The 18,401-nt window shown below is 39.1% G+C and overlaps 1 protein-coding gene across 1 annotated transcript; it reads right to left on the bottom strand.

Moving 5' to 3' along the window:
* Positions 1–525: 525 nt before the first annotated feature.
* On the bottom strand, positions 526–18,302 carry LOC108093449. The gene is given in 6 exon segments (XM_017193523.2): positions 526–3,388; positions 3,453–3,607; positions 3,674–3,838; positions 5,103–5,216; positions 5,300–5,430; positions 17,271–18,302. Coding segments are annotated over 6 exon segments (2,940 nt in total). The 5' UTR covers positions 17,474–18,302; the 3' UTR covers positions 526–1,216.
* Positions 18,303–18,401: the final 99 nt, after the last annotated feature.

Below are 18,401 nucleotides of genomic sequence, written 5' to 3'. Positions count from 1 at the left end.
GTATAATAACCATTGCGGTTATGAAAAAAGATTCTATAATCCAAATGCCGTTCTTATAACAGTTTTAATTGATTATGAGTATTTGCTTCCATTTCTTTTCATTTGTTAGTAAGTAATTCGTTACAGTTGGATAATGGTTTCACAAAGAATATAATACTGCGCATCTGCAACAGATTTGTTATTTATAGGACACTACAAAATCCACTCGTCGTAGTAAAAACAATCATAAATAGCCGCTACTCACTAATCAACAAATGTTACTTCTCCTCGTCGTCGGTTATTGGTAATTTTTAAATATTTCTTAAATATTCTCAAGCACTTCGAATACATATTTATGTGGCTTATAAATAATTTAATTTCGTATTTAAATTGTGTGTACGTTTTCAACGGAATCTCAAAATTGCAAGGAAGATTTTTGTAATTGTTTAGTAGTTTTTACGTAATCTCTAGAATAATAAAGCTAACGATCAGGAATTGTGCTGCATAAAAAATGAAAAAAAAGAAAATAAAAAAGAAAGAAAATCATAAGTTCTGCTTGGGTTTCGTTTATTTTGTATCAATTTTAATAGATCTTAGCTAATAAATTCTGCTAGGAAATGATAAAATTAAAAATTCATTTTACGAATAATATCGAGATTAAAGTTTGATTTTGTTACAGAACTTACAGGACTACGAAATGAATTTGACTAATGTACGAAAAACAATGACGATTTATCAAGTTAAATCTAAACAAGGTGAGAGGCCCAAGCTGAGGAAAGTTAACTAAGCTAGAAATTTGCACAAAGTGGATATGTCTTTGCGTGGATTTGGAAAACTTCGAAGGCTTTGACAACTCTGGCTTGGTCCCTTCCCCAGCTGAAACCCTTCTTTAAATTCTCGTAGTCCGAAAAACTAAGGATTTAAAACTAGTTACATTTTAAGCTAATCCTTTGATCTCGCATCTCACATAAAAAATAATGTACATTGGTGTTATGTTCTAAGTGTATAAACTAGGTCTGCCTCTTCTACGTCCTCGTCTTGGTTTTGGTTTTTGTTACCCCCGAATAACAACAAATTGAACAGCTTAATGAATTTTGGTTTTCCACGAGTGATTGGTGTTATGTCTTCTGCGATTGTGTATAATCATAATCCCTTCCTACTAATGAGGTTTACCCTTGATTCCCATACGGTTTCACACTGTATAAAAGTCAAGGATGCAGAGGTATGTTTGCATGAGTTATAAGATGATCTCCGTGGAGCTCTGCTGCAGTGGATCGCACTGGTAGGCCTCGGAATTCGGAACGGGCGAGTACTTGGCGTTTCGCTTGCCAGCTGCTGCGGGATTCGAATTTGGAGGAGCAGCCGTGGTGGTGGTGTAGCTGTAGGTGGTGCCACACCCGTTCAAACTGGTGACGGTGCTGACTAATCCGGGTGAGGGATACTTGGCCACAGTCACCACACTGGCCGTCAAGGTGGCCGTGGATGAATCGTTACTTCCCGCTGTTCCCGCACCCGTTTTGGCAGTGGTTCTCCTGCGCACCGGCGTCTCCTGCAGCACGGCGGACTTGCGGATGGTCTGCTGCAGCAGGGCGTTCACATCGATGGCTGGCCAGGCGACCAGCGAGACACTTCGTCATAAGGAGTTGTCCACCGGCGAGGAGCCCCGTTTGTGTTTCCCGTGCGGGTTGCGGCTCCAGTGCTTGCAGGACGGTGGCTCCACTTCTCTATCCTTCGCATCCCTCGCCTCCCTCTTCTCCGGCTTGTCCGCTTTGTCCTCCTCTTTGATGGGAAAAGAGGCGGCTCCTCCGGCGGTGGACGACAGCGAAAAGTACTCCGCCGACTGGCTCAGCGACGAGGCATCTGCATCGGTTAGGTTGCCTCCGCCATTGTCACTTCGCATGGTGTGATCGCCGTGATCCTGATCCATGAAGGAGGACCTCTGGGTGCTCAAGGGTGTCAATGTGCTGCTGTGCATATCGTCGCCCTCCTGCGACGGAGTTATCGTGTGATCCGCAGCCGTGCAAAAGCTCTCCCTTTGCCCCGTGGTCTCGTCGTCCTCGTCGTCCGCTTCCTCCTCCTCGTCGTCCTCCTCATCCCCGCGAGAGCAGGAGCCGCAGCAGCAGCTGGAGTTGTGGCAGGAACAGAAGCTGGCTCTCCGCGAACCGGGAACACACTGATGACACTCCGCCGAAACGGTCATTTCGCGATGGGCCTCCAGATCCTCATCGAGACTGCTGCACGAACAGGAGCTCGAGCAACTGCTGCAGTAATCCTGCCCAGCCTCGGCTATGAACCGCTTCCGCTTGATCCGCACACACTCGTTTCGCGCTGGCGCCGAGGCGGGATTGCCCCTCTTCGTGGAGCTACTCGAACTGTTCGTGATCGCCGGCTGCGTGAGCTGCGCCTCATCCTCCGGCAAGTGGTGGGAACCCATTCGCACATCATCGTCGTCGTCGTCGTCGTCGTCGTGGGAGAGCTCGTCGGTTTCGATGGTGGTGTTGGAGTTCAGGGAGCCTCTCCTATGGCGATGCTGCTCCCGCAGAGGAGCCATTATGATGGGCTTCACGCCCTCGCTGGCCACTTTGTACGGGAAGTTCGAGGTGGCCGTGCTGCTGTTGTTCTCCTCGCCATCCTCGCTCATCGTCGCCGCATCGATCTCGATGGCGATGGCCTGGTGGTGCATCGCCTCTTCGCTGGAGTCCAAGGAAGACTTGTTGTTGTTGTTTTGGTTTGATGGAAGCATTGGTTTGTGGTTCGACTGCTTGACCTGCAGATTGTGATGGCGGTGGCTCCTCTTCTGGTGGAGCAGAGCTCGTCGCTTGGAGCTCCTGTAGTGGCAATGGTGGTGATGGTGCCTGTGGTGGTTACAGTGGCAGTGGTGGTGGTGCGTGGTGATCACGCAGCAGCAACTGCCGCCCTCCATTTTAGTTTGGGTGGCATTGTTTCGCTTACGGCGACAGCAGCCGCTGCTCGCTGACTCCTGACCGCCGATGAGGCGCTGCTCCTTGGAAGCCGGCGAATGGACGATGACGACCTCCAGGGCGGCGGCCATGCTGCTGTCGTCCTTGCTCTTGCCACTGCCTCCTGGTCTGGGCAACATCTTGTTATTATTGTGATACTGAAACGCACGGTTATCGTGGCACTGACCAAAGTCCAGCACCTTGAAGTGCTCGTCGTCCGCACGGGCGGTCAGCAGGTGGTCGTCGCCACTGCTGCTCACCGTCACGGGCAGCGAGAGCTGGTGCTCCTCGGACTGGGAATGGGATGTATGCAGATCGTGGTGGTGATGGTGGTTGTGCTGTGGCTGTTCTTCGGGGGCAAACTGCTAATCGCCGCGCCGCAAATCGCGCGGCTTGGAATTCTTACGGTAGAACCACACCTGCGACAGGATCGCTATGTCCAAGCTGACCTGGAAATCCGAATATAACCCATTAATTTCATATGGAAAGAGTATATATATCACAAATACTTGCCTGCAGCGTGCCACAGATCCAGAATTGCGATGGGGCTTTCCTAACAATAAAGTAACCAGTCTTAAACATATCACCGAGCGTCCACATGATCACCATGTGTATGCTCATTCCATATGTTGATTTATTCTTAAAGTTGCGCAGAAATTGTGGCGCCCCTAAGAAAATACAAAAATAAATGTGTTGAGAGGTTGATGGTTAGTTTTGTTATTTTCCATTCTTACCTAACATGGCCTCTGTGAAGACGGCCACGAAGCCCATGGATTCCATGAACCAATGAACGGACAGCATCAGATATGTTATGGCGGCGCCCACGAACCAAACTAGGAGCATGAAGTCCAGATACGATTGGAAGTCTGTCCAGCTCCAAAAGTGCTTGAAGTCCAGGTCTAAAAGGGTAATAAAGAAATTCAGTTAATTTGTTATTAACTTAATTTAAGAACAAGTGTTAATATACTTAGTATATTATACTATATATAATAATTATTAAATGCCACGAAAGTGTCAAGGTTTAAATAAACCTAAGAAGCCTAAAATAACCCCATGAAATAATCTAGTTCAATTTGGAACATATGCTTTTCACTTCTAAGCTAAAGAAAGTTGCATACTTTTTGACATATTTTTAAATGATTTAAAATCTGTGAGAGATTTGTTGCCTGCAAATTATTAAACAGTCCGTAAATTTTACAAACAAGTGTAACTGTTTGCAAACATTAATAAATAAGTGAAGTATCGAGCAGCTATGCTACGAATTTCTACAAACTTCCCCTTAAAAAATACCACAAATCATGATAACTGCCTTTCTTTATTGCTATTTATCAAAAAACTTTTACGGCAATAAGCCAGAGGTCATGACCCAACAGTTTAGAGCTCTATAAATCGTTCAAAGGTGCCACATCGGGAGGACTGCAGATGGCAGGCCAGTTGGAAATCAATTTTCATTATCTCTGCCTGCTTTTAGGCGCTGCACAATTTACGACAAGCAATACAAGTACAAAGAAGCCCAAGGCGTGCCAATATAATTAGCTCGTGTTGGCGTGGGCGTATATTGGTTCTGCTCGACGGTTCATTGATCAATTTACCGCCCAGAAAGCCACCTCCTAACCCAGTTTCTTGTTTTTCTATTTACTGATAAGATGTAATGAAGGAGAAGAAGTAAATGCGGACGGCGAACGGGCGCTCCGCTCCATAAAGATATAGTATGATAAAAAGCAGCAGAAGGTGGAGCTTCGCTAATGGTAATGGAATTGCAATGCTCTAACTTCTCTTTCCGCATTTAGTTAGATTTGTTTTAATTTACTTTGAAGTCTGACATAGGAAATAGAGTGAGTTTATTTTTTAAAAGTATATTTTAAGAAACATTTTTAAGTATGTAGTTTAAAACCCTAGATATCTATGTACAATCCCGTATATACAAACGATCTAAATAATAATATTTTTTAGATAATGGCAAAAATTAATAATCTTGAAGAAGACTTAGGTATGAACAATTCTTTGAAGTTCTTCCTATCTTTAAGTTCTGCTTTTAACGGATATCAAATTTATGCATTCTATTATATGTAAATATGTCTTAAAATATCTCCTAAACGGCGCACTATTTTATGGCTTTCCACATCGCTGTGTTTTAAAACCACGTGAAAGCATTTGACTTACCAGTGAGATAATGCCGGGAGCGAACTCGCTTGAGGACGCTTCCGCCGGCTTCCGTGGAAACAGAGGCGCCCGTGTCCGTGTCCGTCATCACTTTGGGCAAATGCAGTTCATCGCCTGGAAAAACGAGGGAGCGTTGGTTGATTGCTTGACATGTTTATCTGCGGGGTGACAGCCTGCAATCGGCTGATGGGACTCACCTCGCAGGGCGAGCTCGCGGTTGTTGGCGTTCACCCGCTTCACCTTCACGCACAGATGGATCATCAGGAACATGGTCACGTTCATCACGACGCTCTGCACCAGCAGTGGAAGCTCGTAGCGGCTGGAGAACCTGGAAAACCAGAGGGAAAATGGGGCAAAGGTCAATCGGAAAGGTCAGCACAAAATGGCATTTTAATTGGCCTGCAGTATCGAGATTTTGGTTGTGTCCCTGGTGGGATTTTTTTCGAGGGGGGATTTATAGTTAGCATACAGTTGAATTTCATTCTGTACTTTTAAAGCCCTTTACAGCAAAAAAAGGAACAATGATAAGCAACTAAATATATTTATTTACATGTGTCGAATGTTTATCTAAATCATACATATCTGTTATTGGGTATCTGCATATTTTGTATTAATAAAATCCTTATCTCCACACCTTTTATCCACTTATAATTCATAATGGCCATACCCTAACCCATAGACATTCCTTAGACCTCAAAGGCACTAAAAGGAATCATTATTTATCACCCGTGAGTTGACAACTGGTCCAAATTCGCTGCACGTTGTAGCCTTAAGTACTTGCTAATTGACAGGTGCTTACATCGCCCAACAAGTGATTGATGTGCGCCCAACAGCATAATTTACTGCCAAACCCAATCGATTATGAGACCTGCAGCAGAGCCTAATGTATATATATGTTTTTTGATCAGAGAGGGAGGGTGAAGAGGCAATCCCAGCAGTGTGTCAAGCGATTTTGTCATAAATCTGACAGATGCCAAGTGGGTGAAAAAGGGTCCCCGAACACACAAACAACCAACAATGGCCAAAACGTGTTGAGCATTTGGCCGAAAGGCCCCCAAACACAAAAGCCGAACAAACCGAACGGGAAGTCCAGAGATTTTCTGCGGATTTGTTTGGGATGAAAGTCCTTCTGTCCGACAGAAAGTCATTCCCAAGTGTTATTAAATGAAAAAATCCGTCAATTTGTTGGCAATTCGCTGGTGTCGATTTGTGCCACCAACTGTTGTACCAAAAGTAAAAGCCACAGCTGTCGTTTTGCAATCACAAACAGCAGATAGCATACATTTCCGCGTTGCTTCCGATTACCAGATAGTAAAATGCGGGAAAAGGTGGAAAAGGGGGGAAATTGGGAAATGGGGCCAACACCTCACAGCTCCTTTGGCAATTTGCTCCCTTTCGTAGCATGGAAATTGAATTACCAGTTGTGCCAAGTCAATGTCATTCCATGGCTGGAAGCGAATCACCACATAAATCGCCTTTAAATGACATGCAAAACACATTTGCATTTCGATTTCGTTAGCGGAATGGGAGGAGCAATGAGATTTAAGGCAGGTTAACGCGCGCTCTTGATTAAAGATAGATTTCATGGTTTTATTTTGAGTACTAAATTCATTAGGATTACGTATACTTAGTTACTCATATCAAAGAGGGAGGATTTAAGATTAGATACTTTTCTATCTCATAGAAAATGTTTTAAGGTATATGATATCTTGGAGATTCTGCAGAAATGTCTTTCTTAATATGTGTAATAAGTTTAGGGTTTCCAAAATGAAGTGTTGATATTTACTTTTATTAATAAAATAAATAAATAAAAGGGTAGGGATTTATTTTAGATACTTTTCTATCTCATAGAAAATGTTTTAAGGTAAATGATATCTTTGAGACTCTATAGAAATGTCTTTCTAAATATGAAAAATAAGTTTAGAGTTTCTAAAATGAAATGCAGTTATTTACTTTTATTAACTGCATCTAAAAGGGTGTAACGAAGTGTTCTTTGCATTCAATTTACTGTAACAAACAAACCATAAAGCATGTCTCCTACAAAGCAATTTCAACTTCAACTCTAGTCGAGTGCAACAGTTTCAAAGCTCAATTATAAGGTATTTTGGCTGCAACTCATCCTCCTGGCAGCCATGAAATCCTGCTTAATGCTTTCTGAGTTTGTACAACAACTGCAATTTTCTGCAATGCTAACATTTTCAATGCAAACACACCAATTTGTAGTCATCGCTTGACTCTGGCGCTCAGTAGAGAACTAACCCCCCGAAACATTAGTGCAGAATGGTTGGCTTTACCTTTTAAATTGGCAAAAACACACCGGCGTCTCCTCGTTCCGCCCACTGGCATAACATTTTGCACGCTTCAGAGTGTAAAATATGTCGTAAAAAATCGATAAAATTGTATACGTGCATTTCAAACCTACAGTGAGCCTGCAATGCAAACAATTTTCCAACTACCGGGCAGCACTTTCAGCAAACGCAAAACTTTCCATTTTTCACCTGCATATTCAGGGGTTCACTTTCAGTGGCAATTTGCCCAAATAGCCGCAGCAATTTCACTAAATAGGCGGCAGCCCCGAAAATGTCACTTAGGCTTGATGAAACTTTTATTGATAGAATTTGTCGGGGGGCTGGCAACAAATTAAGTCACCAAAGTGGAGCCAAGCAATTTGCAAGCTGTTTTTCCATGTGTGAGGGCTTTGTTCATCGCTAACCTTTTGTGTCTGTTCTAGACATAATTAAAATTCCGTGTTGCCTTCAGCGTAATGTTTACTCAAGTGTGGGTGGGTTTTTGTCTGCCCGATGTACAGCTGAAGTCATAATAATATAACAAGGGAATTTAATTAATTTTATCAAATTGTTGATTGACCTAAAAAAGTCTCTGAATATTTCCCTACAACATTTAATAACTATTTTTTTCTTTAAGCTTTTTATTCAGATTTCAAACCTCTTAAAAGGGCACCGAAAAGTATGCTATGAAAAATTAAATGGTGTTTAGCCGCATTTTCGAACAATTGAGTGTCCGATTTAACTTCATAGTTTCGACCACAGCTGTAATTGAATGTGTTTAAGCCAAGGTTAAGCGAAGTGTGCTGCTTAACACAAATTTCATTTGGCTTAACTAGCGAACCAGTGGAGGCCCGTAAGTAGGCTACAGTCGCCGTGGACGAAAGGACGAAAGTCCTCATCGTTGTCTCACTGCTGAAGGGCTCCTAACTAACGGAACCGAAAGCACTTAAGACCATGTATTCCGGTTATTTCGGAACCGCATTGTGTCAGTGTGTGTGTGAGTGTTGGCCACGTTTGTAGATTGCCTGCTTCGAGACTTGGGTAAACACACAAGTTGGCGCCTGATGAGCAGAAGGGAAAAAGGGCTCGAACAACCAAAGCATTATTTTACCCACTATCCACCGAGTGAGTGAATGAATGAATGAATAGTAGAATGGATGGCCCGCCGCTGATGGTGATGAATGCCCATAACTGGGCCGATCCGAAACCCAGATGGATTTCGTTGGGCGTTGAGCTAAGCTGCTAGGAACAAATGACCTTGCCCAGGATAAAGGATAAAGAAACGATGAACTGGAGCACAGATGACTTGCGATTGCCAATGAACCGAACAATTTGTGCGTTAAGCTGCGACTAAGTTTATGATCCCTTTACACAGAGTTGCCTAAAAGTGAGGAAACTTAAAAATAGATTCTCATATGCTTCAATACTAACTTAAAACGTTGAGTTTTAATAAATATATAAAATATTTAAAATACAATTTGTCCCCACAAAGGAATCAAAAATGGATGATCATTGATTAAACGCTTATTTAAGTACAATTACTATTTTTTAACTTTCAAAACTGTAGTTATTTGATACCCAAAAATCATCCATAAACCTTTTCATAAACAACAATAAAAGCTTAATTAAATTAAAAACCACAAAATGTGCTATTCTCTCTTCAAAAATGTCATTAAAGCTGCTACGTTCTGAGAAAATCTAATAGAAAATGAAACAATAAATATTTTATTACATCATTTGATTTGCTCAATGAAAATTAATAGGAGCTGAGTCCTCCCACATGGCGCTAAGCCCATAAAACGACAAATCGAAACACAAACAAAAGATTCTGGCCTCCCAGAAACGCTGTGTGTGACTTTAGCCGAGGGAAACACTTCAGTTTTCGCCCTCGGAAAACCACATTCAGAAACCGTAGAAGAAAGGGAGTCAAGAGCGCAGATGGCAAAGAAAGTCATGGGAGAAAATATGCAAAAAGGGCACACAATTGAAAATGGAAAAATAAATGGAACCCAGGCGGAGTAAAATATTTGCTGATTTGCATGAGAGCTTGAAATTTGTAGGCAAAACGATGGCGGATATTTTATATCGGAATATTTATACCTCTGCAGATATAAAGTTCAACTTTTGAGCTGACTATAGGAATTACTTTCTGTTTTGCATATAACTTTTATTCGGGGACCTACCACAATTTTTATAAAAGTTGTTCCAATTTTCACGGCGCTTATCAAAACTAATTTAAAGTGCTGGGACTTAAAGGCTTTCCGAATGGTGTCAATGCCATTTGGGGGCCACATCTGCTTCTCGAAGGCAAACCAAGCGTGATAATGCTGTTTTCAACTTTTTCGCGTTTTTATAACTGGGTACGGGATTAAACGGCATTGTCGTTGGGAATAAAGCGCATTGCAAAGTCAACTTATGCGTGAAAAATAATCGATATGTGGTTGGGAACTTTTGACCTCAGGTTTTGCTGAGGGAATTCCTTTAATAGTTTTGGGAATTATTTTTATTTACGAATAAATTGATACGGAACTTTATAGAAATTCTACACAAAATAAAACAAAAATATCTGATAGTTAAAATTTTGAGGTAAGCTTTAATATATTTTTATGAAACAAACTGTTGTATTTCAAATATACCATTTTTTGAGAAAATATCTTAATTACAATATACAATTCTTAACGTCTTTCTAACAAGCAAACAAGTAATTTAAAAACTGTCTTGATTGCTTATATACGATATAGGGGAATGTTGTCAGGGTTGGGCCATATTTTGACCTATGTCCATAAGTTCTGAACGACTGACAATTCAGAATAAGTTTATACATTTTTGGAAAGGTACAAGCAATAGGAAGTGTTCACCAAAAATAGAAAATAAAAAAACAAAAACAAAAAAAGTTATAGGCGTTTGAAAAAAAAAAAAATGTAGTCAGCGTTGGGCCATGTAGTCAGGGTTGGGCCACCTTCAGAAAATCGTTGACAATATCATAACTTGGTGGAATAAAATTGAATTCAGGTAAATCTGACATTATTTTGTTCATTTATTTAATTATTTGGGATTTTACAGTAAAATTATCAAATTATTCAGAGTTGTTTTTCGTTTGTAGCGAGAAACACTAAAGAAAAAGATAAAAATGATTCATCTTCTTTCAATCCATCAAAATATTTTTTTAAGGAAATCTATTTAATTTATTTTGCATATTTTTGCTACAAAAAACTTAAATATTACAACAAAAATCAAAAATACACGAATAAAATGTAAAAATTATGATGGCCCAAGCCTGACTACACAAGTGGCCCAACCCTGACGACATGCGGTATTAATCTATTATGGTATGGTATAGCCAAACTATATCTCTCAATGAAACTATATCTTAGTATTTTGTAATATAACAACTATATAACGTATTTTTTATGTTCACTTTGCGGATGACATGTTGTAATCTTGTGTTATTCCACCTTTTCGGCCAGGTTAAAAAACTTTTTCGAGCACTTTTTTTCAAAGAACAACGACACGTAGAAAAATGAAATCCCGAAATAAGTAGTCACGTGGAAAGTTTCGAGTGACCGATAGAAGTTTCTTGACACCCACAAACAGAAGGTACTAGAACGAATATTCGAAATATTGAGATGGCCCAACTCTGACAATGGCCCAACCCTGACAACATTCCCCTACATACACAAAAAATAACTTTTTCCCAAAAATGTATCACTCCTATATACACAGCTAAAAAGCCGATAAACAACCACATAAAGTGCACAAAAGTTTTAGAAGCCTCCTGCCACAAAATCAATAAACACAGCTTTTAAGCGCATTAAATATTAATAAATGTTCATGAAATTGAATATTCTTCAAGTTTTCTCCACGCAGATTATCTCTGCTGCTGTCCAACTCTGTGGGGCAGAGATCCATTCTAATTGAGAGATTGAATCTCAGTCCGTTGGCTTCGTGCAAACATTTGCGTCAGTCAACGTCGCACATTTTTCGCATGCAAAGAAGTCTCGTCGATCCGAGAGATTTTTCATTCGGGCATTCAGGCAAAGTCGTTAAAATTCAACGGACACAGATTGACGGCACTGTTTAGACTTTTCGATTAGCTATGTGTTTCCCCTCTTGGAATTTTCCGCCATCGCCAGCGAATTTCGAGACTTTTAAGAATCCAGATTGGCTGCAGAAAGGCCAAGTAAGTAACGAGCTTACAGGCGAAACCCGACTTTGGCTTGGCATTAAAATTCAATTAGGCCAACGTCTCCGGCCATAAAGCAGAACAACAAAGGCCACAGATTAAGGTTGCCGAGTGTGTTTTAATTGTCTGTCCTTTCCGCACCTGTGACGCAAAACTTTTAGGGATTGTCATTGTCCCACAGCACGAAATATGGCGTGAACCACTTTCCGCGCAGCTCTCTTTTCTTTTTTTTAATTACGTAAAAATCTCCAAACACAAATACAATTAATTTTTGAGGAGAGGGCTTTCGCAGATAAGACTGCGTTGCTTGACCTCCGATTTAACCGCACCCAGGTTATCAGACAGCCTGGCACTAAAAGCGAAACTTTGCCCTGAATCGGAACAAATGCGATTGAGATAATGCCAATCGGCTTAAGATGTACAAGCTCCAACGAGCTTCTGCTGTATAATGGCTGCTCGAAAACTATGTAATGCCAGAGATAACCCCTGGGTTCAATCATTCGTTTGGGAGAGGCCAACGGAAACTTATAATTGGCACAATTAGACGGAGAGTTTTCGGGCGCACAACGATGAGCTCACAATTAGGACGATTAATTAAGTGGCATAGCAGTTTATACTACTTGGATAATTTTGAAAAACAAAAAGCTTATTATGAAATTATCTCCGCTTAGTGACTGCTAAAACTTAAGCTGATAAACGGATTTGCAGCACGCTAAAAAGGGTTTTCATATGATAAACAAAAGAACGCTTGGAAGCAGATAAAGTTTTTAAAACTCTTAGAAATGTTATTGTTTCCACATTTCTAAAGTGCTTATTCATTTCATATTTTTTATAATCAAATTTTTACATTCACAATGAATAACATTAACCAACATTGTGAAATAAAACAAAATATAAATTTATTTTTGTTCAAATCAAAAACTTAACTCCTTCAGAAAATCATTACATAAACTTCGTAGCATCTCAACAGTTTCCACTTGAATTTCAAGAGACTTTTAAAGTTGACAAACAAACTCGTGCCCAGACAACTTCCACATCGAAATTATAAATCTTTTACAGCCGCTTTAACCAATATTTAGTTGCCAACCGACCGGGCAACATTTCAAAACCGTCGAGTCAAGTGCAACGTCGTTTATAAGCAAAGCCAAAAAGGGAAAACACAAAAAAAATATCAACTATTAAAACCAGAACCCCACGAACAACATCATTATCAACCACATCGACTTTAGCGGCCCTAACCGGTTCAAAAATTAAAAAAAAAAAAAAACAAACTAATTTGCATGCGATGCGAAAATAAGCAAAAACAGCAGACCAAAAACCGTAAACATTTATGGGCCGAACGCAAGTTTTGCTGGTCAGCAAATATGGAAGAGAGCCACCTCCCCCCAAAAAAACCACCCAAAAAATAATTTTTTGGTCCTTCCAACACCCACAAACCTTGGCCTTTGGCGAGAAAATGTCCACAAAAAATTGTTTGCCTTTAGAAATAAGTTGTTTCATTTTTTCGAGGCCAGTGAATGGTAAGCATTAATAATAAATAAACAGGGAAACTGGGTTAAAGCTTGTATAAATAAACGTGAATGAAAGTTGGGAATGCTTAACAAATTATTAAAAATGTTAGATTAGATTGACCAGTGTCTTCGTTTCTTTCTTTTTTTGGTCATTTATTGATAAGCAAATTATAAATTATGAAATAATTGGGGGAAATCGTGTGACATTTGTAGATATACACAATCGTATCTATTTAATTGCATTATCTTTGGGCATATCATTAGATTACGTATTAGGGGGCGACTTATTGTGATAAGTGTTTACGTAAATAAATTAATTGGTTGGAGTTGACTCGGTCGACGGTTAATGGCGAGACTTCGTTATCTTCAAACACACACGCTCCTTTATAGTGATAAGAAATCGCTCCTCAAGCTAAAGTCGATTTGTTGCTTGCTTTACACAAACACCATAAATACACTGGGTGTATCATACCAGCAACTAAATTGATTGGAGAGTCTCATTACAGATAGGAAACACCCAACCGCCCCTATATAGTCACTGCTTTTCAAATCGCTTATCAATTGAGGAAGTTGTTTTATAAAAATTTCCGATTCAGAATAATTATCTTGATTGGTTCGCTGGAAAAATATTTTGATCTGAGAGTTTTTATTCCAACTGCATTTCAATCTTTGCTTAAGTAAAATTCCTTTCTAAGTTCAAAAAGATTCTCTTGAAAACTTTTACTGAAATAATAATATTTTTCCATGAGTCTTATGTAAGTTACCTTGAAGAATTCAATTAGTCAACAACTTTTCACATTATTACTTTTCCTTGTTGACGCTTCGCTGAAACTTGAATCCCAAAAACTTGCCGAAATAAGTTCAATGAACCCCAAAGTTCTCGAGTTGAACCCTTCACTTTCCCACCAAATTAAGTTGTATAATATGAATAGTTGCAACAATTTCTAATGGGCGGCACAAGTTTTGCAACATTTTAAGTGAATTTGTTGTTAAAAGACGAGAGTAAATTCCAAAACTGAATATTCAGATTCGCGTATATAGTATAAAATTTTAATTACAGGCGAGAGTTGCCTCAATTTTGTTAATTTGCTAAGTGTAAACGCCCTGTGTTTTCAGGCAGGCTGACAAATTGTGCAAATATTTAAGCAAATGTTGGCATGAAAATTACAAATATAGAAATGACTCTGTCTGAGCCAAGTTAACAGCTTGTATACTACGTATGCCCACATCTATTGTTGTATTATATAGTTTGCCAGGAATGAAAGTGTAAATTATAATGCAGACTTGTTTAGTCACGCCCCACTGACCTGACCAACATATTGAGTCATAACTTTACCGTTTTTTATGCAGGGAAACCTTTTTGCGAAACCTGACTCCGCTCTGTTGACTTTGGCAATTAAATACACTTTGGTTCGGTGTATATATCTGGTTATATATATATTCTATATACGCAGCTAATGTTCACTTTGATTCATTAGTCAGAAACTAGATAAACCGCCCACATTGGACTGCTTTTTATTTAGAACTTGATTGGAAGTTGTATACATAAATATTATAGATTACTTTGAATACGTTTTAGTATAATTACTATAACCTTTTTTACATTTTTTGAATTATAAACGGTATAGTAACGATATAGAACATCTCTTGAAAAAATTCGAAATATCTTATCTGAAGTAAATTATATTTGTAATACATAACATACAATAGCTATCTTGATTTCCCAGCTGTCAGAATGATCAACAAAAGGTGATTTAAGCCAATGAGCTCATTCAAAAAGCCTTAAGCAATATTAAAATTTTCTTATTTATTCGATAGGTACTTTGGTTTTTATTTACAACTCGCATATCACTCTGTGTGTTTCGTGATTAATTCTTTGTTAAATATGCATATATTTACGATGCACAACAAAGGCCGCAACGATGTCAATTATTTATAATAAAGACTTCGGATGTGTCATTCGCTTTGTTCCACTATCCAGTTTCTCTTTGTTGGCTAAGTTTTCCACTGGGAGAACTCGTAAATATTTTTGTGGGTAATTTATATTCCCAACACATCAAATAATTAATTGTAATTGCCAGCAATTTCTGTGAACGTACAGAAATAAAACTAAAAATAGTTTAAGTGTTTCGTGCATTTTGTTTTGCACAAATTGCCAGTTGCAGTTAACTGCGGAAAAAGTATATGCAAGTGGGTGTCTGGAGGTTTATCTATATCGCGGCGATTAGTCAGAATAATAACAATTATCTCCGCTAGGAAACACAAAACGCAATGAAAAATGAAATCTACTTCCCTTCATTGTTTTTATTTTTAAAATAGTTTCCTAATGCATTACTTAACCCCACAGCCAGTTTGCATTCGTCAAAAGCCATTGAAACTCATCGCGTGTCAAGAAAAACGCCTCCCCACAAAGAATTTTCCACACACTCGTAAACATCTATATTTAAAGTATATTGTATCTGGATTATTGGGCCCAAAGCCACGTTGCACAGCTGATTCACTTTGCTCGCCGGCAACAGTTTCTAGCTAAATAATTAATTTATTGATTGCTACCCAGGCCAGACAAATTGACGACGTCGCTATAGACGAGGGCCACCAGTTGCTGCCACATTTTTTGTTCACGTTTCCCTCGCCTTGTTAATAATTTATTTATCGGAAGCATTGGGTCTTAAAAACTCATAACAGAGGCGACTTTAAACGGGGTAAACAAATAAAAAATTAAATCGTTCGGAAACCAGATGGGCAAAAGTAGTTGACCCTGGTTTTAAAGGTAAAATGGAGTGGCTAGCCTCAAAAAAAGTCTAGTTCCATTGGAACAATAAGTAGATATATTTCAGAGTATGTTCCGAATAAACAATATCGTTTGTTTTTCGATCAAAATTCTATTCCATTGTTTGCTGAAGTAGTTTCCTCGGGTTGAAGTGGCATTGTGACATTTTAAAAGCTATTTAGCCCATTCACTCAAATTGAATTAAAAATTTATTTTGTTGTTTTGATTTATATCTCTTTCTCTTTTAATTGATGAATCAACTTTGAAGGGGAGGTTTGCACAATGACTGTTGAAGTGATTAAAAGAACTCTCAAAATTGAAAAACACCTAATAACTTATATTAGTAAATAATATGTGAATATAGATTTATGAAATCTGTTTATACTTTACATTTGCTTCATCAATAATTAAATAGCCATCATAATGCGGTTTGAGTTCTTATCAATCATCCCACTGAACTTTAGTTTACCCGGAATCGTTTTCCCAAAATCATCGTGAGGGCAGCCAAACCTACCAATAATTATCACAAAAACAAGCCAAAATAGCAATTACCCGTGGCATTGTGTCAAATACCATATCGCAGCCAACACAATAAACATAAAACCCGTTCAATAGTCCTTGGACAATTTGTGGAATTCTATGGTCTGCGAAATCGACGAGAAATCATGACAAAGCTATACCCAGATAGGGGGTCTCAAGAGGTGGAAACCGTAAAATGTCGCGACGACCACGAGAGAATTTCAGCGATAAGCGGCTTGAATTACCCCAGATAAGCCAAGATACGAGGTGTTTACAGAGTGGGTTTAGTCATCCCATTGTGGGCGAGATAAAAACGGGAAGGCATTTACTTAGAGAGAGTCTGCTAATACTTAAAAATTATTCTTGGAACTGTTAATCTTAAAAAACAAAATTTGTTTTTAGGTCTTTGAGACAGTTAAATATGTATTGACAATATTTATTCGCATTTTCTTTGATATTTAAAAAACATATAAAGAAATACTGCAGGTGTTTATCTTCTTTTCATAAAGCAATTAGGATTTTTTTTTTTTTTTTGAATGCTGTACATTGAAAGAAAAACAAACAGTAGAAAAATATAAATTCGTCTTTTTTTTCATTACTGATTTATTGCTCATAAACTGTATTATTTCTGCCCCATGTGCTCATTTACATGCACGAAAACAAGGTAATTGTGCCCATGATTCTCCTTTTGTAATTTTTCCTCTAGAACATTAAAAGATTTTTAATGGACATTACAGATATATTTTGGTGAAAAACAGATTAGCCTACTCAGTAATTTTGCAGTAGTCTAGGAAGGCTGATCATAAACATTCTGAGAATATTATAAGAGTGAAATAATATTTTTGCGAAATATAATATAAGGGGTACGAGTATATTCTATTTTGATTGTGGACTTACCAGAAGAGTATTCTCAGCGAGTTGGCGACCAGCAGGGCGAGGCAGACGTACAGTGAGAACCCCTCCGCGTCCTGCGTCTTCTTGATCTCAATGTATTGGGGAACGTAGGGGATTACGCCCCCAATGACCATCGCTGAGGCGGCGGCCCAGCCCACAACATGACCCACCGTAAGGCCCATCTCGTCGTTGATGATCCAATCCATTGCGATGTGTTTTGTTTTTTCTTACTAAGAATTTAATTTTACTAGATTACTTTGTTGACTGGAATTTTAATTATTTTTTGTCGGTTTTGGGATATGTTTAATTAGCTGTTGTATCTTTATGATGACTAGTTTAAAAGCCGGCGTTTGGAAGTAGTCGTTGGTGTTTTTGCATTATCAGTAGTAATAAATATGCTTTTTCGGACAGTGTATGCAGGAAGGTGAGAGAAGAGGAAGTCAGCTGTGTGTAGTTTTTGTTGCCGTTGTTTTTGTCGTTTCGCTTTGATCTTCTTCTTTTGCACACGCACACACTGACGCACACACACCCACACAGGTATAAAAGATATTTATTTTCTTTTCTCTCTCTCTTCCGATTTTCGTTTCTGTTTTTGTTTTCCGCGTTTTTGTATTGAATTTTCCCCGAATTTTCTCTTTCCCCTCACGAATTGTCAGCGATTTTCCTGCGCACACTTTTCTGGCAGCGGAAAACACTAGACAAAATCACAATTCGCTCCATTTCCACGCAAACACATCAGCACACTTCACACATTTTCTCGGCAATTCAATTGCATTTTCCTCCGTTTCTTTTAATTGAGTTAAATTTTTTTTGTGGTTGCAGCCGTTGTTGTTGTTATTGTTTCGGGAAATTCTACGCTGTTTTCCTCGCTTGTTAATTTTTTGTCGTTCAATGGCTTTTCCTTCGCTCGGTTCGCACTTTCGGCACCTGTCGGTGGTCAGTTTTCCTATATCTCGCCTAAGTTTGCATTTTCTGCGAGTTTGCAGGGTAAACTATCCGCGGATCAACCGCACGCAAGCAAAGAAACGCGACAACAACAACAAAACAAATAGGGTTGTTGATAATATATCAAAATATCAATATATCGATATGTATCAAGATATTACTTTTGTCTAAACATCGAAAATACGATAT

The sequence above is a fragment of the Drosophila ficusphila genome, unplaced genomic scaffold (assembly GCF_018152265.1).
Source record: "Drosophila ficusphila isolate 14025-0441.05 unplaced genomic scaffold, ASM1815226v1 contig_855, whole genome shotgun sequence".
NCBI classification, from domain to species: Eukaryota; Metazoa; Arthropoda; class Insecta; order Diptera; family Drosophilidae; genus Drosophila; species Drosophila ficusphila.
This window is presented reverse-complemented; position numbering and strand designations above follow the sequence as displayed.